Below are 27,815 nucleotides of genomic sequence, written 5' to 3' on the forward strand. Positions count from 1 at the left end.
GCTCAGCGACTGGGAGCTAGTGATGGCTACAAAGTCCAAGAGAGGTTCAGGCTGGGAGAGGTTGGATTTGAAGTGCTGGGGATGTCCTGGGGGAGACTTGGGAATGGGGCTCAGGAAATGGGCTGATGATTAGCAGGAGTGGCTGTGGGAACAAAACCAGCGCTAGAAAATAGACAAAGAGAAGATGAACGGCAATACAACACACAGAGGTGGAAAAAGAGATTTAAAAGCAAACAGACAGAGAGGAGACCCAGAGTTGTAAGGGAACCCGGAGCAGCTACTGAGCGAACCAGTAGCGGAGCGTACCACAGATTAGCTTTAAGTGTTAAATGCACGCATGCTCTAGAACTGCTGAGATTAAATCACAGAGCTGAAGCTGACGTGAAATTGTCAAGATAATGGACATTGTGTTTTGTTGATTATAGTACGGTGATAGTAACCTGATATTTTAAGATCTTTTGTTTAAATTTTTGACATATTTTTCTAGCTGTCCTTTGATATATTTTTTTGCAGTTGAGGTAATTTTTTTAGGATCATAACTATTATTGCTCATAAAATCTTCTGCAGTTTACGTGGCTGCTACCAGAATCGGTTCTTCTGCATTTTGGAGAAGGCAGGTTGGCACTTCATACTCACTGTGATGTTTCTTCTTTGTCTCTTCTGTTCCCAATTTCTCTATGTACGTGATTATTAAGATAATTATAATTTAAGTCAAATTCTTTTTTAACCTGTTGTAGCATCGTAACATTAATTCTCAAAAAATTACTTCTCTTTGCCTATAAAGATTCTTAAAAATCATATTTGGTTTAAGAAACATAAAAAATACAATTTTACCGTTATAATGGAGTGTATTATACATAGAAAAAAGAAGTTATGCAAAGCCTGCCTCTCAGCAAAATTATATTAGTTTTGAGTTTATGAAAGGTGAACTATTGTAAAAGTTCACTGTAAATGAAATATGAGTAAAATAAAATAATTGGTAAAGTGGTGGTCTGTATTATGTGGTGGTGAAAAGAGGTATAATAAAGTAGGAAGATGAATTTATTTTAAAAACAGCGAAAACTGTTCTATTCAGCCAACTTGCTCTCTTTACACGTGTCACAGAGAACACAGCCTGATTTTGTAGAGTGGGTTACTTTACTCCTTAAATTCATGAAGTCGTGGGCCTGTATCTTGCCGTGTGAGTGTTCTTGTGCTCATGCTATGAGGTAAATACAGTGGTACATGATGTCATCCTTTTCACATTTCACTGTAGTCTCCACAAACCTGCTCATTGTCCATTAACTGCAGGTGAGGCCAGAAGGAGCTTCCTGAAACGATGCTACTTCCCAAGCAAGCTGGCTGGAGGTGAATTCAATCTCAGTATCAGTCGTACATTTTGCTCTTATTTGATCAGAATGCTGCATGAGTCAGCATACAATATCCAGACTACTGAATTGCCAGGCATAGCCCTTAGAAACCCTTTCAATACAGACTTCTTTATTTTTCTGCAGGTAATTTTTCAGCTGTTAACCCCAGGAGAAAAGTAGTCCTGTTACTGAACAAAGGGCTTGATCTGCTCACTGCAAGACAAAGCCAATCCATCAAGAGGCAGAAGGGTGATAGAGAAAGGACTTTATTGAACGACGAGCTAGCTGATCGGGAGATGGGGAACTAGTGCCCTAAAGAGCCATCTTAAGAGGGTGCACAATCTTGAGGCAGTTATGTAGGACCAGTGGGCGATAGAGGAGGGGGTCAGCAGTGTGGACCATCTGGCATTGCAGACTGGGATTAGCCCCACCAGGCCTTTCAGCTGTCGTCGATGATGGACACCAGGATAGAATCTCTGTCCTAAGGTTCTCACATTCCTAAGCAACTCAAAAGAACGAAGTTGTTTCCTTTTTGCAGTTGGGAGGTATATAGTAAGCAGGGGTCAGAAAACTTACAGAGCATGCATATTTCCTGGAGGAGGGTTATCATTTCATCTAGACTATGTGCAGGCTCAAGCATTCCCTGTGGGGGAAGAAAAGCAAAGGTTGTAGAGAGTTATAAGGTGGCTTCCCTTAGGCCAAATCTGGTTTGTTCTATAACAGTGCTACAATTACTTGCAGACATAAAACCGATCTTTTCTAGGTGAAAAATGGAGATGCTGAGGGTCTGGAGTTTTCAAACAGTCGTGCAAATGTTATAGCTTTTAAGAATTATTTCAGGGCCGGCCCGGTGGCACAGCAGTTAAATTCACACGTTCCACTTCTCAGTGGCCTGGGATTCACCAGTTCGGATCCAGGGTGCAGATGTGGCACCGCTTAGCAAAAGCCATGCTGTAGTAGGCGCCCCATGTATAAAGTAGAGGAAGATGGACATGGATGTTAGCTCAGGGACAGTCTTCCTCAGCAAAAAGAGGAGGATTGGCAGTAGTAGCTCAGGGCTAATCTTCCTCAAAAAAAAAAAGAATTATTTCAGAAAAAGAGTGAATATTGAGAATGAATATCATGACAACTTTTCTTGATATAAAATAATTGAACAGGGCTGGCTCCGTGGCCAAGTGGTTAAGTTTGCGCGCTCTGCTGCGGAGGCCCAGGGTTCGAATCCTGGGCGCAGACATGGCACCGCTCTTCAGGCCACGTTGAGGCAGCATCCCAAATCCCACAACTAGAGGGACCTGCAACTAAGATATACAACTGGGTACAGGGGCGTTTGGGGAGATAAAGCAGAAAAAAAAAAAGGAAGATTGGCAACAGTTGTTAGCCCAGGTGCCAATCTTTAAAAATATAAATAAATAAATAAAACAATAATTGAACAAAAGATCTGTGATCAGGGCCGGCCCCGTGGTGGCTGAGTGGTTAAATTCGGGTGCTCCGCTATGGTGTCCCAGGGTTTTGCTGGTTCGGATTCTGGGTGCAGACATGGCACCACTCCTCAGGCCACGTGGAGGCAGCGTCCCACATGCCACAACTAGAAAGGACCTGCAACTAAGATATACAACTATATACCAGGGGGGTTTGGGGAGATAAAGCAGAAAAAAAAAAAAGATTGGCAACAGTTGTTAGCTCAGGGGCCAATAAAAAAAAAAGTCTGTGATCTTATCTGAAATGTAATAATAGGACTCCTTATTTAAACGTTATGCTTGCATTACATATTTAAGGCCCAGGCTACCTCTTTACCACATTACTACGTGTTTTCTTTAAATTTTCTGACAACATAAACTTTATTTAACAACTTTTGTTAACAAGTTTATCTATCAACCGTTTATATGAATTACTACTGTTCCATGCACAATTAGAAATTTAAAAAATACTTAAGATACAATACTACTTGGAAAATGGAGAAAGAATTTTGATCTGGATGAGGTATTCAGAGAAAAAAAAATGGAGAAAAAAGAGTATAATGAGTTAGGAGGCAATGCAGGAAAATTCAAGGTCACAGAATCCAAGTTAGACAGGGGCTCACACAGGGGAGGGGTAGCACTGTTTCAAATGCAGTGTCCCTCACAGAGGGCGAGGATGAGAAAGAGTATGCTGTTGAGCATACACTGAGTGGACACTGGGCCTGTTGACAAGTGGGATGATGTACGTTGATGATGTCCAAGAGGAGAATAACCATGCAACTATTTGTGGGGAATAAAAATATGGCAAAAGTTGGTACTTGTATAGGAAATGTAGTCAAGAAATAAATATGTTCACTAGAAAGAAGGTATAAACCACGATTATTTATGGATTAATAAGTTTGGTTCTGACTCATCTTCCCCAAGCTGCTGGTTTCAAGTGCTTTTGTATCTTGCTCATTCCCTAGCTCTGGAACTATCACAGAAATTGTCCAAGAATTCTGAACTTTCTTTGCACTCGGAATATTGCCACCTCATCGCCTGAGTGGATTTAAACATAATCGAAAGTAAAGGAAATGGGGTGTAGCCAATTTTAGAGACTGAAGCATATTAATAGAGAGTAAAGCGACAGAGATTATTTAAGTGGAGATAAAGGAAGTTGACCAAAAATGGTTGTCCTTAATGACCAGCTCATCTGCTGAAAATAAGAATGGAGTGGTAGTGTCCATGGTTTGAAGAAAGTTCAGAGGATTTGGGAGTATTTTCTAAGAGGTGAAATAAATGAGACACAAACGTATTTACCAGTGGAGGTAATTAAGCATCCAGTTCTCATTCTTTTCAGCAGTACTGAAAGAAAAAATGGAGCAAGCCATAGAAACTGCCATTGAATGAGAAGACGCAGCTATTTTTAGGAAAGAAACGTTACTGATAAAACTAAATTTCCACAGGAAGGGGAAGAAAAAGAGTTAATAGTTTTGCCCATCAGGGATAATTAATCATTGTACTTAAAATTAATGAATGTTTAGCTTGTTAATTATATGTGTTTTCTTGTTAATTTGTAAGTTACCCAAATATTTGCACAGGGGACAAGGTCAAATTCTTTAACTTTGGTTTTAAAAGTATTTTTTAAATGTTGCAAAAGAAATAAAAGTTAGCTTGCAAATTCTTTAAAAACAACAATTTAACTTTCAATTTTAAAATGTTATATCATATTCCCAGTTTGAAACAAAATAAAGGGACAATATGAGGAAATTCAGTAGCTCTCAGGGTAAGTGTTTTATGGATTTGTTGTGAATATTATAGCTGTATTGTTACTAGTGTGACTGGAGATATAAATGACATTTAATAAGTTGATTAATCTAAAGTTTGCATGGAGTCTAGTTCCATCTAATAATTAATTCTAACAAATAGAACATGTAATGTAGTGTTCAGTTCCACAGCCCTCACGGGAGTTTGAGAATCATGCCAATAACGTATTTAAATTATTCTCTGGGGCATGATTAGTTGTTTCTCATTTGTTTCTTCCTTTCATTTTTGATATCCTACATTAACTCCAAATACTGAATTATTTTGAAATACTTTATTGTTGCAGTCTAACTTACTCTTACATGGAATACCGCATTTTATTTTATGGAAATCATTGATCCTTACCTGTTAGTCACTTTTCAGAGCTCTTTCTTGAGTCTATCAGTGACATTCAATAAAGACAATGTTGTTTGTTTCTACATGCCATCAATAAGAAAAATGTGTGTATCTTCCTACGTACAACCAAACAGCATCTGAAATGGCTACAATTAAATGGTCATTTCTTACATGATGTTCATGTGCAGCCCCACATTTTAAGCTCCAGAGGAATTTACAACTATCCTCAGATGCTGGAGGAGTTAAATAACTTTGTTTTATGTAATTTTCTTTTATTTAACAAGTATATATATTCATTAAGGATAATTGATAGAGTACAAAAAAGTAGAGAAAAAGACTCAGTCATTGGTCTATCTATTGGGAACCATGCAGGATTTTGGTGTATTTCCATCCTTTTTTTTTTCTAGAAATATGTAAGTTAATATTGTTTTATAGTTATTATCTGTACTTATCTTGTTTTACAGTTATAATCACCTTTCCTAAATATTTGAGTCTGGTGATAAACCTTCTCTTTCAACGGTAATTCTGAGCAGAGAGGGAAAGAGTCGTGTATATTCCTCTCCTGCAAATATTTACCTAATGCATGGTGAAGTTCCAAACATCACCGAAATTATGAGTCATAAAGCCGTTTACTTTTCTTTCCTCCTGCACAGTAGGATTCAGTGGCTGCCTCAGTGTGTTGAGCAGAGCGCCAGCATCAGCTCACCTATCATGATTTACACCACTTATTCTGGAAAAACCTGGATACAGCAGTCTTATTTATACTAAGGACAAATAGGATTGTCAATGTACTTGACATTTAATTTCCTCAAATCTTTAAAATTACATAAGAAATAGGATTTTCACAACTCATTCTTGAATCTTCACACCTAGTCAAAATGAATGGAAGGTTGATGGCGTTGATTTAAAAAAATGTGTAAAACTTTTGATTTATTAACTGTGCTGTTATTTTGCAAAGGTAGAGGTTGAATATAATTGTTACATTACAAATTTGACTAAATCTTAAGTATCAATTTTAGGATAAAATTTTATTTCAAAAAAGTACTTTTACATATTCAAATAATGTTTATCAATTCAAATAAATTTATTTGGTCAATGTATAGCATAGGTAAATAAATAAATAAGTAAATAAATATATATACATGCATACGCACACACACACACACACCCACGCACAGTGGTAAAATCCTATAATATGTTTCTTTTGTTTTTTTCAAAAGGCTTTAGAAGACACCAGGAATACGTTGCTTATCATATATGTTTCTCATGTAAGTTACAGTTCAGTCGCAAAAGATTATGTGCAACATACATTAGAAGACAATTGTTTTAACTGAAAAATGTATCATGTTCAATCTCTAGATAATATTAACAAAAGTGAACTAGAAATATGAGAAAATAAATGATATGAAAGCTAGCTGGAGATATATATGACTAACCATGGAAAAAGTAGTGATCAAATCAAGAAATATACTGAAACAGTATTTGAGGATTTGCCCCCAACTGTGCCATGTAATTTATTCATGAAACATCACTTTTAAGTTATCATGTAAGCGACTTGTGTTAGTCAATTTCCAAAAGAGTTCAGATGTTTCTTTGAATATAATTGTCCCTTTCAGTTAAATTACAGTTATAGTAGCCATAAATGTTACAAGCTATACAATTTAAGAAATAACTGGAAGATTGTTAGGAGATGTGCAAGAGAGTTTCTTATATCTTAGATGGTAGAGCGATGAAAGTTAAAAAGAGATTTTTAGTGTTATAATGTTTACATTTCCTATAATAGAGATTTTCCTACATATAATTCCTACTCCAGGCTTGTAAACAAGTGGGTTGATTTTCAGTGGTCATCGGTTTTGAAGTATATATTATTCTTTACCTAGTCTTTCTAAATTTATTCAATAGATGTTTGGTCATTTCCCAAAATTCTAGGATATGTGTCACCCACTGTAATGCTAGTAAACAAGCTAATTTGCAGGGTTTGCCAATTTTCATGGCCTAAATATTCACACCATAGATGATTTCAAGCTACTAATGGTTTAAAACCAACCTTGAAAAATTCCTGAATATTTAATATTTGGCTCTCAGAAGTTGGTGCAAGCTGGTTCCAGCACAGCACTGAAAGTTAACTGCGTTCATAGGTAGGTGGGATAACTTGAGTAATTTCCCATACCACTCTCCAATGTAGCCCAGACAAGTGCGAATGATTCCAGAATTATTCAACAGCTGGAAGGTTTCTCCAAGGAGATCTGTCCAAGCGTGAGAGCATGTGAGAAAACTCTAACAGAGAATAAATTCTCTTTCTCCAAGTATTAGAACCGTATCATTGAGCTAACCCTGTGATAGGTTGATGTAAGTCTGATCCTGCAGTGTTAGACATTTCATTATTTCACAGTGATGAGAGGTGGTATTGGCAGGAATGTATTAACTGTGACATAATAAAGATGGAATCATATTAGAATTTCAGGTGAATTTCTCAGAGTAGCTAAACTTAGGTAATGATTCTCCTGATGGCATTGCATGCTATCAATGGAGTATAGATTTCTTGAGTTGATTTATCCCTGTCCTTATCTGCCATTTGGTCAGAATGAAGTATTTTTTTCACATCATTTTATAATGTGTTTGCACATAACTTTAAACAACATGGCTGAGATTGCTGTGTGCAGTAAATGGCTCATAATGACAGCCATCTTTTTATTTCTGGCGTTGGAGCAGTGACATGTCACTATAGTTGGAATCAACCACTTTTGCATTTCCCGGGTTGATTATAGTGATCATAGTAAAAATCTTTAAATTCTTTAATTACCAATACAGATCAACGAAACGTTTTGTCTAGTATGAGTTGCTCAAAACTTATTTTTACATGTTGACTAAACTTTATAGAACTAGTGCTGATCCTTGAAGTATAGTCTCACTCTTCTTGTTTGATGATGTTTAGTTCATCAGTGAGGATTATTCAGTGGGGATTGTCTGAGAGCTAACAACTTAAGGCTAGATGAGCACAAAATTTTCACAGGTTTGCAAGACATCCTAGACTCCTTCTCAGAGACTGCACAATTTATCAGCTGGTATGTGCTACCTGAAGAGTAACAATGGCCTGAGAGAGATCATACATCTAGCCAAAAATATCTATTAGCAGCAATGCACTGAGGATCTCTTTATAATGCACCATTTTATAATGGCTTGTGAAGAAAAAGAAAAAGAATTTGAGAAAGCCGTTCTCGCTTAGGATCCTTCAGACAAGAGAATGTCCTCAAGAAGGAGCCGAGGACATTGAGATGAGCCTCCTCTCTACTAAGAGAGAGAGATTGAGTGATTATCTCCAGGAACTGAAGAACATGGAGTGTTCCTGGGAAGAATGAGTGCTGTTATAAGAAAATTACTTTTCTGTTCTGTAAAAGAAGGAATGGATTAGAATCTACTCCCTTATCCACTTTCTTATTCATATCAATTGCTCTCGCTCCTATTATCTTCTCTTATTTTCTGGCCTGAATTCTTGTGTAGTTATAACCTTTGTGTGTTTTTCTATCTTTTTATACCCCAGGATTTTCTCTCCAAATCTGTCATGCTCTTCTCTCATCTATAATTTATTATTATACCTGAAATGGTGTACTCGGGAGTCCTCATGTGCTTGCTGAAGCTGTGTTCTCCAGTTGATCTATTATTAGAAGCAATATATGAAATGTGGAGGCAGTTGACCGAGCTATCCAGGAGTCTGTATTTTGTGGGCATCGTGGCCTGTTGACAGGTAGACTGTCTTACATGATGGTGGCCGAGCAGTATGTTTTATCATGTTTTCTAAGAACTAGACATAATCAGGGAGACCACTACGGGTCCCAGCCTGCATTCATGGCTGGCTAGATGGTCACAATAAAACTAGCATGTCCTTTTCAATTGTGACAGAGGTGCCCCAATATAGTCACAAATTCATGACTAGACGTAGGGTCCAAAAAGAAGGGAAATTGGCTGAGGTGGTAACAAGAGAATTATCTTCTCATCAACATCACATTCCATTTCCTGAGCAACTTCCAGTAACATTATATTTGATTAACATGTAGTATTTCGTACTGAGGCAAGACGGTAAGGATGAATTTCTTCACTTGGCCTCCTCAGCAGCATTAAGACCTTTTCGTGACTCAGCTTCCAAACACCAAAACAAGGCTCTGAACTGCATCAGTTTTACGATTAAAGCATCTCAGAGGGAAATACCCAAAATTTCTTCCTCTACTTGATTAAAAATAAATGTAATGAGTAATTTATCTTCATGAAATTCATGTTTTTGTTTGAAAGTCAAACTTTGAAAAAAACGGAATATTTGTTATATCAACATTTTTGGTATTTTTCCCCCACGTGCAGTTTTACAAAGTCAGGGTTCAGAATTATGAGTTTGAATATTTTACATTTATTTGAGTTGTGCTTACTGATCATTCCATGACCTGACTGCTCCCCGTTTATGACTCTATAAAGTTACTCTTGTTTTTATGGCTACAAGTCACATTGCTGATGTGACTTCTGCTTATTTATCGCCATGCCTTGTCTGTCACCCCTAAATATGTCCACTGCAGAACTTCTTACTGTCTTGTCACATGCTAGTGTGTCTACCTAAATCATCACCACAACTTGATTGTATACAAATTGAGCTGCTTTTCCATCTTTAGGGCTGAAGCGCAGCCTTCTGGAAGAACCAGTACCCCATCCCTCCAGGCTGAGTTTAGCATCTCCTTTGTTCTCCTCCGTCCTCCCAGCCTCCTAGCCTCTCTCCGAAGACAGAGAACATCAGCACTGCAGTCACTGGCTTTCTTGCCATCTCTCCCCGTAGACTGAGTGCTTCCAGTGTGTGCAATTGATCTGTGAATTTGCATTCTCCAGCAAAGTGCCTGTAATACCTCAGGACTCGAGAAGTGTACACTGAAAGAAAGAACGAATGAATGAATGAATGTGCTGGGTCTGTGGGTGGGGATTGTAAGGAGGAAAAAGTTTTCCTCGACCTCTTAGGGTCCCTTGCTGGATCTGCAAATTAAACTGACAGACACAGATTAACAGGAGAAAAACACGTATCTTTTATTGAACTTGTACACTTACGTGGGAGCCTTCGTGAGAGAATGTAGACCCAAAGAAGTGACCGGAGCAGGAAGCTTTTACACATTTTAGACAAAGAAACATGAAATTTGTGAAGAATTGATGAGACAGAGGGGTTTGGACTAGGCATAGTCCATGGAGAAGGAGTAACTAGGAAGACGAGGTGAGTTTACAAGGTTTGTCTGCACAGCCTTCTCGGCCCCGATTCCCGTCTCTGGTGATGAGAACACCTTACCTCCTCCTGGTGCCAGGAGGGCACCTCTCCCAGTGGGTTATGACCTGTTCAGGGAAGAAGGGTGAGAGGGGAGATCAGAGTGACCTTCTTGCTTTTGTCATTTTTTTAAAAGTTCCTTCAGCTTAAGATATTTAATATGCCAAGGTGCTGGATTTGGGAGTAGTGTGTCCTGAACTCCATCAGTCATAAAGCTGCATGAGAAATGAGCCCTCTTCTCCAAAAACTTACAGTTTTGTGAAGGAGGTAAGACCCAAGACATGGACCAATGGCATAACAGTAGAGGACCACAGATATTGAATGTAGAACAAGACTGTCTCTCCCTGTTAAAGGCATCAGCGTGTCTGAGATGATTGTTTGAAAATACATTTGATGTTTCATCATTTTAGACTTCTAAAATTGGTACGTTCAGCTTGTAGCAGTGGAGATTCCAATAATGGAAAGCTGTGTTTTCATATTTCCATCCTTCCTTTGATGTGGAATATATTTCTTTTTTTAATTTCTTTATGGTTTCAGTAAGAATTCATAGATTTTGCTCAAACAAACTTTTAGGGGAAATGTTTTTCTACTAATCCTCCAGCTTTAATTTAATCTGCACTTGTTTTCCTATTCAGAATGTAGAATTTTTTATTGTAAGAAGACTATTTTCTGAGTCAAGAAATCCCTAGTTAAGTCCTGGTTTTGTCGCTTGCACAGTGATTTGTAAGTCGGTCCCTTTTACTCTCTTGGGGGAAAGTTTGTAGAACATCCCCAAACCTCTGCCATGCTGGTTATGGAACGTGTTATCCTGTCCTAGGCAATCCCGCCTCTTGGGCAATCTAAAATATGACGTCTTTCATCCCGTGTTATTCTTCTGCCTGAAGGGTAACTGGCTTTCCTAAGACATTATTTTGCGTCGGGTAAGTGCTAAGCACCTGACAAATATCACTTCATTTAATGTTTTCAAAAACTCTCTGAGATACTACTTTTATGGTTCAGGCACTGGGTTAAGTAACTTACCCCATCCCAAAAAAGTAATAGAGTCTGGGTTCAAAAAGTTAGTCTGACTTCAAAGATGAGTTTCCTTTTTACTATTCTGTTCTCTACCTATCTCCAAATATGTTTCTGTTTTCTGTGAGTGGGGAATGGGAGAGGGGAAAAAGCAGTAGTGAGTAAGGACCAGGGCTGCAGGCAGAGGAAGGAGAGAAGAGAAGGCAAGAAGCCACCTCTGTTCTTTTTGAATTCCTTCATATCCACCCACACAGGTAGAGCACACACCACTTACCCCAGTCTTTAGAAAAGCAAATACAGGGATATTCATTCCCTATCGGCTAGTCTTTTCTTTCAGGTGGGAAAATTTGCTCTCTCCTAATTAATTCATTTGTTAAATTCTTACCAGTATTTAGGCAATGTAGGGCCGGCCCAGTGGTGCAACAGTTAAGTTCTCATGTTCCACTCCAGGGGCCCGGGGTTTGCCAGTTCAGATCCTGGGTGTGGACCTACACAGTGCTTGTCAAGCCATGCTGAGGCAGGTGTCCCACATATAAAGTAGGGGGAGATGAGTATGGATGTTAGCTCAGGGCCAGTCTTCTTCAGCAAAAAAGAGGAGAATTGGCAGCAGATGTTAGCTCAGGCCTAATCTTCCTCAGATAAATAAATAAATAATAAAACAATAAATAAACCATGAAGAGGGAGAAAATGGATATATAACGTATACATTAATTAGAAAGATGACTGGTAATTCCTTTTCACATACTTATAAAGGAAGAGTTTGCATGTCAGAGAGTGTAAGGCCACCCAGGTTAAGATTTACCCTTGTCACTTCATGGGACATCCAGCTCCCAGTTATCATTGCCATGGAATCGAATCTGACCTGCTAATTGCTCTTCTGACCAGGTAACCTCACAGCTGACCGGTGGGCTGACACACCTTTGTCCCTCCAGGAAGTGAGGCAGCAGGCAGACCCTTCAGTTTAGAGACCAATAAGCTCACCCTGGCTATCCTGTTACTTCTTGGAAACGAGTAGCTCCTCACCTGAAGACAATTAAGCATCCGTTATTTTCTGCAGCAAGCTCCCAGCTTCTAATACATCTCCACGTTAGATAGGTAATACCCACCAGCTACGGCTTCTAACATACACGCAGAATTACCGAAAATTAGGACTGGATGAAAATTAGAGACAATCTCAGTAGAATAGTCCAGTCCATTCATTTTAAGGATAAAGAAAGTGAGATGGAAAATAGTTCAATTACATGCCCAAGACCACACGCTTAGGGAGGCCAGCACCACCTCAACATTTTTCTGAGGAAATTGTCTTGAATTGTGTTCCATAGCAATGGATTACTCTTATGATAATATTGACTTGGCTAACAAAAGTTAATCATAGATTGTAAAGAGCTTCACTTTACCTCTAGGTGGGGGAAAGGCTTAAAAAATAATTTGCAGTCACCAAACGGGTCTTAATCTTTTTTTCCATTAACGAGCCCTGATTATATGTGTCACCTCATTGTCTGGATTTCCTTGAAAACCACTTTTTCTTGATGTAGATGCTTTTGAGATTAGTTTATTTACCAAACACATACATTAACTTCTCATGAAGTGTGATTAGACAGGAATGATTTTTATCGCTGTTAAAGAGGGGGCAAGTGAGGCAGGAGAGCTGGAGTAACACCTCGCCCTACAGTGAGTAGCTAGTGAGAGACAGAGCTGGGATTTGTGCCCAGACATTCTCTCTCCAATCTGAGCTCATAAGTATGACTGATAAGAACATTTTGAGTTCTGAGAAATCTTTATTTTTTTCTTGAACAAGTGTCCGTGGAATGTTCTTCTCTAATGGTTATAACTGGTCTGATATATTGTGAATTCACAAAGTAGGAGAGTAACAATTGATGTGTCTACTTTCCATACTGGGAAAAGTATTGGTGGGAAAACAGTCTGTGGGAGTTACAGAGGAGTAGTCTCTTTTTGGCCTAGAGAAAATACTAATTTCATTTGTTTTTAATATTGATGGAAAATACTTATAACATCATAAAACTTGCAGAAAATTTTCCATGATAGCTAAGCTGGAAATACAACAAAGCCTACTGAATAAGTGAATGAACAAATTAATAAATGTAAAATTTTTCTCAAACATCACACAATATATTTGTCACATTTCATTGATCTGATTTCTTTATGCTTAGTTTTAACTTTAATATTACTTTTTTTAAAAGTTCATAGTAATGAAATGATAAGGAAATAAATTTCCATTTTACTTTCAAAACAAAATAGATTGCCCCACTGCTGGATATTTATCCAAAGAACTTGAAAACACAAAGGCATAAAGATACCTGAACCGCTATGTTCACTGCGGCATTATACACAATAGGCAAGACTTGGAAGCAACCTAGGTGCCCATCAAGGGACGAATGGATAAAGAAGATGTCGTATATATACACGATGGAATACTACTCAGCCATAAGAAATGATGAAATCCGGCCATTTGTAACAACATGGATGGTCCTTGAGGGTATTATGCTGAGTGAAATAAGTCAGAGGGAGAAAGTCAAATACTGATGATCTCACTCATAAGTAGAAGATAAAAACAACAACAAACACACACATAGCAATGGAGATTGGATTGATGGTTACCATAGGGGAAGGCGGGAGGGCAAAAGGGATGATGAGGCTCACATGTGAGGGGATGGACTACAATTAGTTTTTGGGTGGTGAACATGATATAATCCAAAGAGAATTCGAAATATACTATGATGTCCATCTGACAGCTATATATTGTCATAATCCAATGTTACTGCAACTTAAAAAGAATAACAAAAATAAATAAATTAATTAAATTAAATAGATTGGACAGGTTTCAACTTTTTCCAAGATTTTTCAAATGATTTTCGTGATGCTTCATGATTGAGTTTGCCTCTAAATAACTTCAATCATCATTTTCCAACTGTGTAAATTCTGTTTATTTAATTTCTGTGATTTTTCATGATAATAGTAATTGTCAATTATGAAACTCTCATCATATGCCAAGCTAGATGTCAGCCCTTTGATATATATCATGTTTTTGTTCAATCAGTACAATATCCTAAGATGAAAGTGTTTGTTATTAACCCTATATTATAGTCGAGCAAAATAATCTAAATTGGTTAAGTGAAAATGTCAACACACTTAGGCAATGGGGATACCAAAATTTACATTCAAATTGGCATCAAATAATTTCATTACTCTTTTATATTTATTTTAGTTTTATATTTGTCATAAAATGTTTAAGACACTAGGAAGTCATAAAGCGTAATAAACAAACTCCCACGTATAAAAATAAGTAAAACACTGCCAAACATTATCAATACAATTGAATTTCCTTGTATGCTCCTTTACAGCCGTGGCCCCCTCCTCTTACCCTCAAAGTGTCACTGATTTGGGGGTTGTTTGTTCCAGGATCTTACTGCATATGTGTGTTTTTCTAAGCGTAGATTAACATGGTTCTGCTTGTTTTGCTGTATAAAATCTTCAAGATTGCCAGATACTTTGATGCTTCAACAGGTAGAAAATAGATGTAGGGTTATGTTAGGATGAAAGAAAACAGATGCAAAATAATGCAGGGAGTGATAAGCATGAAGGTCTGTATAGCTAGATAGAAAGGAACGCGCTGTTGTGAAGTGCAGCTAACGTGGTACACCAGCTCCATGTGTGTTAACATCAACGCACACCTATTCCAGGGCCTGCATGTGCGCCATCACCACCACGGCGGGACACCTTGGTTGGATGGCACTGAGTGGATCACCCTGGGGTGATGGGTTCACGTGGGACAGCCCTGCATGCTCTCTTCATGCCAGCAACACTGACGCAGACGTTATTTTCAAGGCCCGAGTTCACGTGGAGTCACTACGAAACACACAGTGTTCCCAGGAAGCTTTACCTTCTTCCCTCCTCCTTTTTACCTTCATCCCTTTCTCCCTTCCTCCTTTTCTTTTCTCCCTTTCCCTCTCTCCATCCTCATCCTCCCTCTCTGCTCTCCATTTCTTCCTGTCCCAGGCCTCCTGGCCTCTGAGGTGTCATATTGTCATGTGTAAAGCTCAAATCCTCCTGCTTTAGATTCTATTGTCATGCACGTAGAGCAGCAATGTGAAAGAAGTAGCGCAGGACGGGACCAACAGCAGACACTGGGGGAACCATCGTTGTGGTTGTTGTTGTTATTATTATTTCTTGGCCTTTTAGGTTTCTCACTCTGGGGTCACAATGATGACTTTTCTGACTCATCATGTGTTTTAGGGCCTGGCAGTGCGGTTAAACTCTTCCTTCTTGATGTGATCAACCAGCGCTGACTTTCTTTTTTCTTTTGTCTTTAAATATCTGATGTCTGCTGAGTACGTATCCAGAAAAGGCCCAACCGTGTAGGCTTTGAAAGTCACTCTCAATGTCCAATTTTGCAGAGTTTTAAGTCACATAGACAGCACAACTACAAGTTTCCAGCCCTGACACTGATTAATTTTGTTTTCACATGGCACAATTGTTTTGGAGCAGATGCCTATGTGATGGGGGCTCTATAACCAAGGTGGCAGTCAGAACCCTGGGGCCCAAGGCTGTGAAGTGCACACCCTGCGTGGGCAATCCAGAGCTAACCCAGTGCCAGATGGGAGAGGTTTTACACATCAGTTTAAGGCAGTTTTCCCCATTATGCAAAAGAATCGCCAAGGGAGCACATTAAATGCACCTTTTCTGGGCATCCTCCAGAAATTCTGGTATGGTAGGCTCTTGACAATGTCTAAGGATCTGTATTTTTAATAATGACACTCAGAAGATACTGAGGCAAGTGGTCTATAGGCTACATCTTGAGAAATATGCTATAAGAGAATTTCAAATATGCAGACAATAGTGAGATCATGCAGATTTTCAAGAAAAGAGTGATGTGTTCAAATATGTTTAAAGGCAACAACCTACTGGACTGTTAAGGTGTGTGGTAAAGAGAGTGAACAATTCCTAGACTGTCACACAGCCCGATCCAAGGCTCATGTTTGAATTAGAAGAATAACTGGCATTCATGGAATGTTTGCTAAGTGTGGTGCACTATTTTAGATGTTTTATGCATATTGATTCCTTTATTCCTTACAATAATCCTGTGAGGTAACTCGTATTATCCTGCTTATCATGCAAATGCGGAAGGGAATTGAGTATGCTTACACAGATCATAAAGCTAGTAAATGGCAAAGCCAGAATCCAAAGCCAGACGAGGCCCAGAGCCCCCGCTGACAAGCAGTGTGCTGTCATGCCTCTCTACACATCGCTTGTGATACCTAGAATACATTTTTTTGCAGAATCCCAATAAAATTACCATTTGTATATTACTACAGAAATAAAATTTGTAGTTGTCAATCAGTGCCCTTTTTTATAGGACACTGTGCTAGCTATCGGTCAAACAGGTAAACATTATTCAAAATATTTTTTCAAATAAATATGTATAGACCCAGGGTGTTCGAGTAGATTTGAAATATACTTACTCTGTGCGTTTGGTAACTGTTACATATTATTACCCAAGTTTTGCCATAGAATATAATGCCGGAAAGAATCCTTTGCGATCAACACTAAAAGGAGTCTTTAATTCTACTAATTTAAAACAGTGGCATCACAAGAACTATTCTTTTGTACTTTTTTCAGTAAAACTGAGAAGTCAAACTACTGTGAAGTCTTGTGAGTTTGATGAATAAAAAACTAGTTTCTGAATGAATAGTTTGCTGTTTCACAGTTCTTCTTAGATATAGAGTAGGTGAGGGTAAGTGTGCCCATAAAATAATCCACTCTGACCCTTAATGAAGGATCATTCCATAAATGCAAAAAAAAGAAAACACTTCTAAAATCCCCTAGGATGCAGAAGTGTTACAGGATATTTCTGAGTGTGATTTTTATCCCTTATTATGAATGCATCAGCTTCACTTTGCAGAACTGTAGTGCTGTTTTGGTTACGTTAATGTAAGGACATCAACTTTTGACCGATGTAAGAGAGTCTACGGTAAAACTGTCTATTATATATATATATATATATATACATAATTTAATTTAATACCTGCCACCTACTGAGCTGCACTTAGTAGTGAAAAAAGAAAAATAAAATTACTTCTGTTTTCATAGATTTTACATTATAATGGGAAAGAAAATGGGCAGACAGATGAAACATAGATAGATGATGATGAAGATAGATTGATAAATAGATAGATAGATAGATAGATGAATCATAGATGACAGCTAGAACTAGAGAGACAGAGAGCTAGCTAGATAGGAAAATCTCAGAAGATCTTAAGAGAGTTGGGAGGAAAATAAAAGTAGGTAATAAACATGTCAGTGGATAGAGTTGGGGTGATGCTCACAGGGAGGTCAAAGAAGACTCCCTGAAAAAAGGGTACTCAAATTGGTACCCAGTTGAGAGAGCCAGCCATGCCCGGGGCGCAGCAAAGAACTTTCTAGTTAGAGGTGAATTATGTACAGTACTGGAATTTAAAAGTGAAAAATTAGACACAAAAGACATAAAGGAGGGGTAAATCCTATCTTCTTTTCCACTAAGGCACAAATTTGGGGCCAAACAATATATTACTCTTACAACTCATAGTTTGAAGCATAAGTTAATATCCATCATTGGCTATGTCTGCGTGGTCCAATTTTTTTCTTGATAAAGATCTGGATATTTGTAGAGATTTCCCGTTAGAAAGGGAGATATTTATAAACACCATTGAAGATGGGTGAAAGATGAGTGAATGAATGAAACATAAAATATCTGTGTCACCGCTGCTTTGTCGTTCTTGATCTGAAGCAGGACTATAGGTCACTTAATGCCCCTCTCCCAAACCACAAGCAGTGGTAAGGGTGTCAGTATTTTCCTATTCTTCACCTTCTCCTCTCTACACAGGTTTAGACCCCTCCACCTGCAGTATACAGGTCTAGGAACCAGGCTCTCTAAGCTTCCATTTGCCTTCAGAAGACTGGGGATGGGTGGCAGTAGGATTGGGAGGCATTTAAATGGCCTTGCCACAGCATGCTTTGCTAGCATCTGTGATAGATAAGATATAACACTAGAATCTGGCCTACGGGTGTTCAGATGGGAACATCTCCCTGGCAGCTTGTCATGGTCTTGGGTGGCTGGGTTAGTTGAGTCCCAGCTGCCTCCTTGCCACTTCGTGTGTCAGCTTCCCTATGTCTCACAGGCTCTGGGACAAGCCACTTCCTTGTGAGACCACGTCTGGGCTCCAGGGCTCAACCCCAGGGGAAAATTGGTTGCCTCATTCTTCATTTGTTTAACTCTATTATTTAATATGTAGAAATCATATACATATTTTTGTTTTATCAACTCAACCCTTTCTAGTTTATATAACTTCCTTTACATCATTCTCTTTATATTTAAGCAAGATACTCAGTAGGTAACTCTAAAATTAATCCTGTGGTTTGAAGGGTCTTTCAGCCAAGGTGGAGATAAGGAGTGTGTTACTAAACCAGCTGAGACGTTTAAAAATCTGTAAAAGATTTTCCATTCCTTCTCACATAAAATAACCTCTTCACTAGGGTTTTATTATGTCAGAAAAAAACCAAAATTAACTTTGATTTGCATTTTTTCAAATTCTTCTAGGTTTGTGAATGGAATTCCTTCAGTTTTCTCAAACAGTTCTATGAGATGGGTGGTCCTGTTTTTCTTTGATGGCTTTGTTTTGTTTAAGTGGGGCCATAATGAACCACTTCTAAGCTCCATTCTCAACACTTTAATCAGCTGCTAAGAAATGTGCCTTCCCTTATTTTTCTAATTATTGATTGTGCACCCTTTGTTCCAGTTATTTCTTGACAAACTTCAATGTCTTCTGCTTTTATCCATAGATCTATAATTTTCTCTTGTAATCCTTTCATCTTTTCGTCCTTCAAAGTTCCAGCTAACTTACCCCATATCCTCAGTTGGTAGGTTTCACTGTTCTGTAAATGTTAATTTGGCTGTTTAACACATCTAATAATGCGCTGGTTTATTCTATAGCAGTTATTAAGTTGTGACTCTTAAATTCCCAGCCTCTCATTTTTAATAAATTCCTATCCTCTTTCATCCATTTGAGAATATGTTTCAATATTTTTCTAAAAAATGTCTTGATTCCTTGGTTGTTTCATTTCAGGGAGTAATGAAATTCTTTTGGAGATCTCACTGGTTTATTCTCTCAGTTTAGACAGTAAACCATTTTTAATGTTCTTCCATCACTGCTTTGCGTTTTCTTACTGTCCCTGGTGAGCTGGTGAGTCTTTGTTGTTGTACTGCAAATACAATAGTCCCTTCCTTGTCTGTGGTTTTGCTTTTTGCAACTTCAGTTACCTGTGATCCAAAATATTAAGTGGAAAATTCTAGACATAAACAATTCACAAGTTTTAAATTGTGCACCATTTTGAGCAGCATGATGAAATCTTGAGCCAATATGCTCCGTCCCACCTAAGACATCAATTATCTCTTTGTCCAGCAGATTCTCGCTAGAAATACCACCCACCCCTTGGTCACCTAGTAGCCAACTGCGTTATCAGACCGACTGTCGTGACATCACAGTGCTTGTGTTCTCGTCATCTTTATTTTACTTAATAATGGCTCCAAAGTGCAAGAGTAGGGATGCTGGCAATTCGGATATGCCAAAGAGACGCCGTAAAATGCTTCCTTTAAGTGAAAAGGTGAAAGTTCTAGACTTCATAAGGAAAGAGAAAAAATCCTACGCTGAGGTTATTAAGATCTATGGTAATTTTCATTACAATATATTGTCATAGTTATTATATTTTGTTATTAGTTATTGTTGTTAATCTCTGACTGTGCTGAATTTGCACAAGACTGAGGCTACGTTTCTCTTTCTATGGAGCATTGATAGCACGGGGAAGGACTGTCCTTTGACAACAGCCTCTGCTGATTGTCCAGGCTAAACGCGGAAGAAGACCTAACAGCCTTTTCCTTGGCTTGAAAGAATTACAAAATGGCTATTTTTACACCCCAAATGAAAGCACATTTATGTAGCGGGACCCCCTATCTGTGACTCATTACAAGTCCGTCAACCATGACCCTCAGACCTTAATGGATTATCATTGCTTCGCTGCAGGCTGTTCCACAAGTCAGGACTGAGTAAATGTGTCAAAAAGGTGATAGGAACTCCCCGGTCTCAATGAGGAAGCTTTACTTCTTTTATTCTCTTCTTGTTGGACCATGGTCACTTATAAATCGACCCATGAGAAAGCCAAAAATTGAAAGAAACCATCCTCAGGCTTTAGGCTTCGTATGCAATGTTTATACGGGTTTGTGACAGCTATCAACTTCTACACCTGTTTCAAATCAGATTGCTAAAATAATGTATTCATACAAACACTGCAATTTGAAAGAGTAGATTTTTTAAATAAATTATAATGGCTATATCACTAATTTTAGTAAGAATTTCAAATAACAAAATTAATCTATTCTATCTTAGCATTGCTTGGAAGAGCACCTGTTTAGAGCCTGCTTTTCTTTCATGAGCTCTGCGCAACAAATTGGATGTCAGGCAGAAGCCTGCCTTCCCCCAGTACCACTTACTACTTTCTTTCAAGTTTAACAGACATTTGATACTTTTTTTACAAGATTCCAAAGTTTCAGATCTACTCTGAAATAGATCCCATTAGAATGTATTTCCAACATTATCGTGGCTGTTCTTCCTGTCCTCTCTCCCTCTCTCTCTCTCTGTCATTTTATCTATCTCTTTCATCTGCCATTCTATCATCTCTATCTATATCACTTTCATCTATCATCTCTTCCTATTATGTCTCTTTCATCTATCATGTCTATCTCTTCATCTATCTATCATATCTATCTTTTATGTACTATTATCTATCATTTATTTCTATCTCTTTCATCTATCTATCGCCTATATCTACCATCTATCTGTCATCCATTTATCTCTCCTTGTTGTCCTTGTCACCCAGGGTTCTAGCCTAACTTCAATACCTCTTTGACTCTCTTCTCCCCAATCATGATATTAGTCACCAAAGGAAGCATTTCTTCTCTCAGGAGAAAAGGTTCCTGTGCTCTACAGAAATAAGTTCATAGAATCGTAGCGTATTGGTGTGTCACATGTAAACCGATCTTGCCTAGATGTCATGGTGTGGCTCATCAGGAAAAAGTGTTATTTATTTATTTTTTTTTTTGAGGAAGATTAGCCCTGAGCTAACTACTGCCAGTCCTCCTCTTTTTGCTGAGGAAGACTGGCCCTGAGCTAACATCCATGCCCATCTTCCTCTACTTTATATGTGGGACGCCTACCACAGCATGGCGTGCCAAGCGGTGCCATGTCCGCACCTGGGATCCGAAGTGGCGATCCCTGGGCTGCCGAGAAGCGGAACATGCGAACTTAACCGCTGCGCCACCGGGCCGGCCCCTGGAAAAAGCGTTATTTATCAAAACAAAAACAAAAAACTTCAAAGCTTTGCAAAGTTAAATGTAGAGGACAACTTTCTAGCCTCAAAAGGTCTTTTTCTGTATGTTGATATGGATAATTAGATGAAATCTACATACATAACTTTTAAATATTTATTTCAGGGTGTTCTGGGTGTCCTCAAAATATATCTCATTAACTTCAATCAACATTTCTTTTGCTTATACCGAGTTATCTTTCAGTCATTCCAAACACTATAAATGTTAAGTGTTTGATAGATATTTGAATTAAAGTGTCATTTCATTGTCAGAGCTGATAATAAATATCTTTGTAGTAATAGCAATTTTGAATTCCATAAAATTCTATAATTGAGGGCTCTCAAATGTATATAGTTATCCGTATAGTTACTTAAAAAGCAGCTTGAAATCGTGTGAAATACAATGGAATTGAGGAGCAAAAATTACTACTACAACTGAATATTTGCAATATTTAAATTTCCTGTGATGCTAAATCATTATCTTTTGCCTTTGATTCAGGTCATCAAGCTTGCCTTTGAGGAGTTTGAATTGGAACGAGGCTATGACACCCTGACAGTGGGTGATGCTGGGAAAGTGGGGGATACCAGAACAGTGTTGTATGTGTAAGTACATAATTCCCCTTCTCTTCTTTCCTCCCATGTGCACTTATATGCAGGCACATTGACATATCCTTGAGATTCAGGTGCACACTTCCTGTTCTGACTCACGTGTTTAATAAATGCCATATACACCTCATTAGTAGCTTCCAAATCTAATTTCACATGAGAACTAATTCAAGATTGCATTTTGTCTGTATCATTTTTTCCAAATCATTAAAAATTATGGAAAAAAGAATATATAGACGAGTAGAAAGTAAAACTATGAGTTTCTCAACCCACTCCTCCCTCTCAGCTCCTCTCTTTCTACTTCTCTGTGGTGTAACATTATCAGTGTTTTTGGAAAAATGATTATTTTCTAGAAGAATGCCATATATCTCCCCAAAGCCCTTGCATTCTATAAAACTGCATATCAAAAGTAACAGAGATAGGGGAAAACAGTGTTGGCGTAACTCACTGTGTGTCTGTGGATCTCTGTCCTGGCACACAGTGACAGCCTTGCCATAAACGTGAGCGTAGGAACCCCTGCACTGGCCTTGCCCCCAGAGTTACAATCTGCTCTGCAGGGCTTCACCCTGACGGTTTCAACTACTTCCAGATGCAGGGCCCAGAGGACAGTGTTGTCGCTTTCTATGAGACCTGTTCTATCAAAACTAAAACTACAATCCAGGGGTATCCTCACTCATCAGGGCCTTCAGCTCAGAGGGAACCATCTTTGTAGCATCTTCATCTGCTTTTGCACCTTGCACAGAGAGCTTTGTGCAGTGGCTGCTGAAATTACTAAGCTAGAAACTTCTTTCATTAGTGGAAGTCATTCTGCAGGATCTTTGCTTTTTGCTTAGTCTACTTGTACATTGCTGAGGTTTGCTCTTTATTTGTGAGAAAGCTTGCCTCTGATAACTTCAACTTATTTTTCTACTAGGGAAAAAAAAACCAGTACCGGCTATTGTACTCACTCACTCATTCTCTTATTTAGCAGTTACTTATAAGGCAGTTCACATTTTAAAAAGTGCTGTAGCTGAACATGCTATCTCTGCCTTTAAAAACTAAAGCACCTGTACTCTCATCACATTGGGAACATATTCTTTTCATTTATTATATCCTGGATGTCTTTCCCTGACAGGACATACCTCTATCTCATCATTTTTTTGGTCCATTACTACTATCAATACTAGTAACTAAGATCATGTTACTGACCCATGACTTATGATAACAATTATAATAATAGCACTGGTAACTTCATAGCTAATATTTATTGAGTATCTCTTATATTCGATACATTGTGCTAAATGCCTGAGTCATTTTATCTTATTTGGTCCTCACTTTAATCCTGTGAATTAGAGGTTAACAGTATCCTCATCTGATAAATGATGAAACTGAGGCTTGGGTAAGACTAAAGGATTTACCGCAATTCACAAACCTAATATGCGTTGGAGCAGGTACTCAAGCCCAGTGATTCTGCTCCACCATCTGTATTCCTTACCATTACCTATGGATGTGCCATGTTTTTAACGGATTCTCACTGGTAGTCTTTTGTTTCCCCGCCCACCCCATTCTTGGGCATTTCTAAGCAGCTTTGCAGTAAAAAACTCTGCACAAATACATTGTCACACTTGTTTTACGTGCCTTCAGGAAAATTTCCAGTAGAGGGCTTTCCGGGGCAATGGCTATCTCCATTTACATGGTTATCCTTTTCCATTGATCCACCCCCCTCTACAGTTTACATCAATTTACTCTTCCACCACGGTGTATGCAAGTCCCTGGTTTCTCACACCATCACCAAATAGATATTCTTTTTTGACAATTTACTAGGCAAAAGTTACTTTTATTTCTAAAAGTACAGATTGCTACAGGGTGGGGCCCGGACATCTGCATTGTTTGCAAGCTTCCATGTTGATTGATGCTTTCAGCCTGGCATTCGTCTGGAGCAGTATATGTCATGATAAATTGGATAGATATGGGGCCAGGAAGCCAAGGATGGAGTTTCTAGCTCTAGTTTTGCTATTAACTATCTCTGTGGCCCTGAGGGATGTCACTTTACCTCTCTGTACCTCTGTTTTCGTGACTATAAAATATATATAATAAACTTTTCCTGCCTGTGGTAAGGAGAAAAATGAAATAATGCACATGAACACACTGGAGAGCTAAGAAATGCAAGCCCCAAGCAAAATAGCTTTATTATTACCATAATGTCTAATTTAAGAAAGGATGTCACGAAAACAAATGAGAGAAATTTTCAAATAAATACAAAATATAAATGTGGCAAAGTAGTGCCATATAAAGTCCCTTAGGTCACTATTAAAGATCTGAAGTCATACACCCATTTTTTTAATGCTATTTATTGTTAAGAGAGCAATAGCAAACTATGTATTATGTTGACATAGTGTTATTATAACTTCCTCTCGCTGGCTCAGATCTATAAATGAAAAGCTAAATAGCCAACTGAATCAAACTGAGATGCCCTTTGGGAAACATAATGTAACGAGGATCACTTGGGCATTTAATCAGCTGCAGCAGAGAAGAGATACGCCATTTCCTTAGTTTACAAAATTACAGGAAAAAAAAAGAAAGAAAACTGAGAATCACAGTTGGTATCTGTGAATACACAGGTAATTTTAGAAAATACATCACAAATACTTTTGACTACTTGTATCTCAGACATGATTGTCAGCGTGGAGTTTAACATCTAATTGGAGCAATGACACATAGGCTGGGATAGTTAAATAGAGGACAGTGTATAGAATCGTTGAATCTCATGAGACATATTTCAAATACAATTTGAGTTAAGAAACTTCTGTATGGTATTTACTACCTAAAGCTCAGTATTTTGTAGGTTCTGTTTTAGGGAGGGCTAGAATTCCCTTTTGGAATTCTAGTCAGATCTCGATATTCAGGGGAAATTTAGAAAGTTAAACAGCTTAACCTATCTCATCCTAAATACGGTTTTAAAACTTCTAATTCCCATTAATGGCTTTTATTTGCTTAACTTTCTTGATACATAAAGAGAACACCTGAATGTTAGGCGACTCTTTAATTGTCTAATCCTCCCAAGAGATGGATGAATTTACTCAGGTTACTTTTATAGAATGACAGACAAATGACTTACTTAACAAATCTCTATTGAGATCCTTCCAAGAATATATATTAATAATTTTTCTCAAATTTAATTTGCAGCAGAACTGCATCTGGAGATCTCATTCCTCATGGCTTCCCTCTGGCCTCTGCCCTTATTAAAAATTGGTGATGGGAAGATTGCACTAAGTTCAGGATGTCCTGGAGATTGCGGGCACATGTTACAGGTTTTCGATGTCCATCACTCTAAGGGGATGAATAGCCAACATCAGGACCATCTGTGAGCTAGTAGTATTGCCTCTGCCTGACTAGGTTTGTGGATTAACTGATAAGGGTACTAGTTATTCTATGGCTGGTTGAACCATTATTCTTTAAACTGCTTCTTGCTTCTAGAAGCTGCCCCGGACATTATATCACTATGGCCGCCTCCCCCTGCTGTTGTCTGAAGGTCCTGAGCTAAAGGGCATCATTCTCTTTTTATTAAAAGACTGTGGAACAGCCATAAAAAAGAAAACACTAAAAACTGATGTTTCCGTGCTTTATATCATTGATATTATCAGAGGAGTCAATCACTATATAGCTCAGTGCTTTGCAGAAAAGCTCAAGCAGTTTATGTTAGGAATAAGTACATAAAGATAGCTGCTTAAATGCTCTCTAGATAAAAACTCATTTTTCACGATTAGAAATCAAGTACCCTCTTTAGGTTCTTAGAACTCTGGAATCGCATGATCGCAACTGTTTTTCTTCATGTTATCCCCATAATGGCATTGCCTGGGAGCATGAACACATCTGATAATACCGATCAGACTCAAATGCCATCGCTGTGTTCTTGCCTTAAACTTTATCCCTTGTTAACTTCCCTTTCTCCCACTCTGTATCTGGAAGCTTTCTTGCTTGATTCTTTCCAGAAATATTTATTGAAATTCAGACATTGCAGTGGGACTCGCAGGGGGGCAACAATAGGTTTTAGGGGGTGGTCAGCAAGTGGCGAAGGCAGAGGCTGCCCAACCTTCATTGTCACCCCTGGAGAGTGTTGGCCTGGGCAGACCCCTCTCCGGACACCCTACGGCATCTAGATACGCTGTCCGAACAACCCCATCCATGCGGAAATAGCCAGACTGCTGGATGCTGCCATTTTAGATTTGGGGTACCAGCTGTTTCAGGGGTCTCTGGGAAAACAAGCTGACCCAGGACCTTGGGGGTCCATGGGAAGCTGTCTTTGGGGGCAACCTTACTACGGAGGAGAAGAAGCCATAGGTTCAAAGGGAAACAGCCCAATCGCAGCACCTGCGGGAGGTGGGATGGGGTTAGTTCCAGCTAATTTGGGGTCTAGACAAACTGAGTCATTTTCCAACTGTTCTGCCAATTATATGACCAGTACTGACTCACTGTGGCTGTTTTCTCCAAGGAGCCAACAAATACATGCCTTGCTTTATACACTGTTAACCTGAAGAACTGAGGATCTCTTTTCCATGATTCATCAGTCAAAAGCATTTAACCTTTGTTTTGTGTGTTTTTGACACGAAATTAACCTCAAAGCTGAAGCTATTCTCTTTTGGGGGAACAAGTGCATTTAAAACAACAAAGGGCATGCATTTACAGTGCAACCAGCCTGGCTGCCTATCTTATGTTTTGCAACCTCAAAGGATTGTTGTAAGTATAAAATGGAATGGTTAATGAAAAATTGTTTTAAAAAGGGTAAAAAGACAGTGCAAAGAGAAGATGTTATTATATTGCTGTAGTTATTATTTCTGCCTTAATATAATACAACATGCTGAATTCTGCAGTGTTCAGAATGGTCTTTGGAAATGGAATATACCAGAAAGGAAGAAGGAAAAAGGAGCTTGAACTGTCATTTCCTGAATCTGTACCTGCATTCTCTCTTGAGTCTTGTGACAAGAGTATTGTTTCCATTGACTAGATGAAGACAAGAAGAGCTCTGACGCAGGCTGCCTAACTGCTATTTGAACCCCAAGTGTTAATACAAAGCCACCCCTGTTTCCTCGGCCAGTTTCCCCAATGCTAACATTTTGCGAATCTATAATAAAACATCACAACCAGGATATTGACATTCATATGATTCACCAATCTTATTCAGATCTCCCCAGTTTTACTTGTATTCGTGTTTGCATATCAAGTTCTATACAATTTTAATGTCTTTTTAAGTAATTGTATCCACCACCACAGTCATACCACAGAGCATTCTAATAATACAGAGTTCACTCATGTTGCCCTTTATCATCCCTCCATCTCCCTCTCTCCTGTTGCATCCTTGACCCTGACAACCACTCTCTGTATTGCATCTGGAAAATTCTGTCATTATAGCGATGTTACATGCATAGAATCATACACTGTGTAACTTTTTATGATTGCCTTTTCTCACTCAGCAAAATTCCATGGATATTGTGTGCTTCAATAGTTCATTCCTTTTTATGGCTGACTGGTATTCCATGGCATGAATTTACCACACGTCCTTTCACATCTGCACAC

The 27,815-nt window shown here is 38.5% G+C and overlaps 1 protein-coding gene across 1 annotated transcript in view; it reads left to right on the plus strand.

The window, feature by feature from the left end:
• CSMD1 (CUB and Sushi multiple domains 1) overlaps positions 1 to 27,815 on the plus strand; it is a 1,825,670-nt gene that overhangs the window by 1,345,224 nt on the left and 452,631 nt on the right. The window contains exon 12 of the mRNA XM_046648453.1: positions 22,156 to 22,259. Coding sequence (XP_046504409.1) covers positions 22,156 to 22,259 — 104 coding nt within the window. The remainder of the gene's footprint in view (positions 1 to 22,155; positions 22,260 to 27,815) is intronic.

Source organism: Equus quagga, chromosome 22 (genome assembly GCF_021613505.1).
Source record: "Equus quagga isolate Etosha38 chromosome 22, UCLA_HA_Equagga_1.0, whole genome shotgun sequence".
In the NCBI taxonomy this organism is placed as follows: Eukaryota; Metazoa; Chordata; class Mammalia; order Perissodactyla; family Equidae; genus Equus; species Equus quagga.